Source organism: Pantherophis guttatus, chromosome 2 (genome assembly GCF_059756535.1).
Source record: "Pantherophis guttatus breed Tessera chromosome 2, ASM5975653v1, whole genome shotgun sequence".
Lineage (NCBI taxonomy): Eukaryota > Metazoa > Chordata > Lepidosauria > Squamata > Colubridae > Pantherophis > Pantherophis guttatus.
In genome coordinates, this window is record NC_142064.1 from 256,481,209 (window position 1) to 256,483,527 (window position 2,319).

The 2,319-nt window shown below is 38.9% G+C and overlaps 1 protein-coding gene across 1 annotated transcript; it reads right to left on the reverse strand.

The window, feature by feature from the left end:
- Positions 1-279: 279 nt before the first annotated feature.
- Positions 280-1,570, reverse strand: LOC117656205 (vomeronasal type-2 receptor 26-like). The gene has a single exon (XM_034404311.3). It carries the CDS (start codon positions 1,568-1,570, stop codon positions 647-649), a length of 924 nt encoding a protein of 307 aa, XP_034260202.3. The 3' UTR covers positions 280-646.
- Positions 1,571-2,319: the final 749 nt, after the last annotated feature.

The following is a 2,319-nucleotide window of genomic DNA, read 5'->3' on the forward strand; positions in this document are numbered from 1 at the left end:
CTTAATCTATAGAATGTTATCTATCTCTCTGTTTTTCTCTTTCTTGATCTCTCCCATCCATGTATATCTATCTATCTATCTGTCTATCTATCTATCTATCTATCTATCTATCTATCTATCTACCTACCTACCTACCTACCTACCTACCTACCTACCTACCTACCTACCTATCTATCTCATTGACCTACCTATGAATGATCTTACGTTATTGAGCCAGAAGAGATCAATCAAATATATCCAGTATTTGAAATTAACTATTTTTTAAAATAAAGTCAGAACATCACCCCAGAAAATAAAATATAACACCAGCACACCAACCTATATAGTAACAAAAACACACTTCATCATTAGACATAGTCTTTAATTTAATCTAAAACCATATCAGAACATCTCTGGTAACAGTTTGTCTGGCTTGGTTTCAGAAATTTTATTAATGTCATAATATGAACTCAGATTATGACAATTAAAAGATATGATTATTTCAAATAGTTTCAGTTGTTTTAGCAACTTTACTACTCAATTATTATAATTCAAAATTCACATGGAATGAAGAAAGATAAGCGACAACAAATAAAACATTACTTCAAAGTATGTGATGTTATGCTGCATGTAAACTGTAGAAAAATAAACATCAACACAAGGAGACTTAATGATTTTTTATCATGAGATGTTCTTTGGTGTTCATGTCAGGTCTCAGGATAATAATGTAGCATTTGGGGATAAAGATGCAGCCCAGTAAACCCAGGCCAGAGGCCAGGATGGAGAAGATCTGCACGGCTACCATGTATTTCCCCTTGGTGCTCAGATATGTGGGAACAAAGGAGATCCAAACGCTACAAAAAACCAACATGCTGAAGGTGATCAGTTTGGCTTCATTAAAAGCCCCTGGCAGATTTCGAGCCAGAAATGCCACCAAGAAACAGATGGCAGCCAAAAGACCCATGTAGCCAAGAGCAGAGTAGAACATGGTGACAGAGCCTTCATTGCACTGCAGCAGGATGTGTTCTGGTTGGGAATGAAAGTCAGAATCTGGGAATGGGGGAAAGACTCCCAGCCACATCATACAGAGGCCTACTTGAATACCAGAGCAGGATAAAACAATAGAGTTGGCCAGACTCTTCCCCAGCCATTTCCTCATGCTGCTGCCGGGCTTTGTGGCCAGAAAGGCCACCACCACCATGACAGTCTTGGCCAGCAAGGAAGACACAGCAACTGAGAAAACAATACTGAAAATGGTTTGTCGAAGGAGACAGGTCATTTTCACGGGGCGACCGATGAAGAGAAGGGAAGTCAAGAAAGAAAGCAGGAGCGAAACCAGGAGGATGTAGGTGAGTTCACAGTTGTTGGCTTTGACTATGGGAGTGTCTCGGTATTTCATGAAGATTCCCAGAATAAAGGCGGTGGTTAGGGACAAAGCGATGGCAAAGAAAGCCAGGATGAGTCCCAACAATTCTTGATAGGATAAGAAGCTTATATTTTTGGGGACACACTGATGTCGCTTTTTATTGGAATACTGGTCATCTGGACACTTTTCACAATGGGCTGCATCTGAGAAAAAAATGGTTAGCATGAATATGTTTCTGCAGCTATAGCAGCATGAAAACCACATCAGAAATCAATTACTTCATTTTAAAGGAATAATATAATATTTCTCCCCAGGGATATCCATGTACAGTAGTTAACACTCTTTTTAAAGGCCGAAGATGAATGTGATTATCAGTTCTCAAATCTTCTTTCCTAAAACAAAGTAGGAAAGTAACAACTCAATAGAAATCAGCAACCTTTCATTATTAATTTTAATGCTCACATCATCATCCAAATTTGGCGATAGTGCCCAATCTTTGAAGTTTGTGGATGCCTTCAAGAAATGTAATGTTTTTCTTACTTCTTGATCAAATACTCCCCCAAAAAACAAGATAGAGTATTGATTGTATCTTGAATTTTGGGGGGTTATTTTTGGAGCCACCTACTGTACCTTCTTGTCCAGAGAATGTTCCTTCCATACACAGAGAACAGTCGTAGCAGCAAACTGGGGCTCCCTCTCTCACAAGCTTGGCATAACCTGGGGAGCAACTTTCTGTACATCTTGAATAAGGCACCATCTAAACATAAACAGAAAGATTACTCAGGGTGATATATGAATTAGACGGATTTACTGAAATCAACTTGTTTCCAGAAGCTCAGCAGCACATTGAGCAAAATCAGTCAAGAAGTCGTGGCATGAAGTTTAATTACTCTACTTGCAAGGGGCAAATGAAAAATCATTCTCTTTCTCTATCAGTCTCCATTGTAGATCCCAAAACAGACTCACTGCTTCAT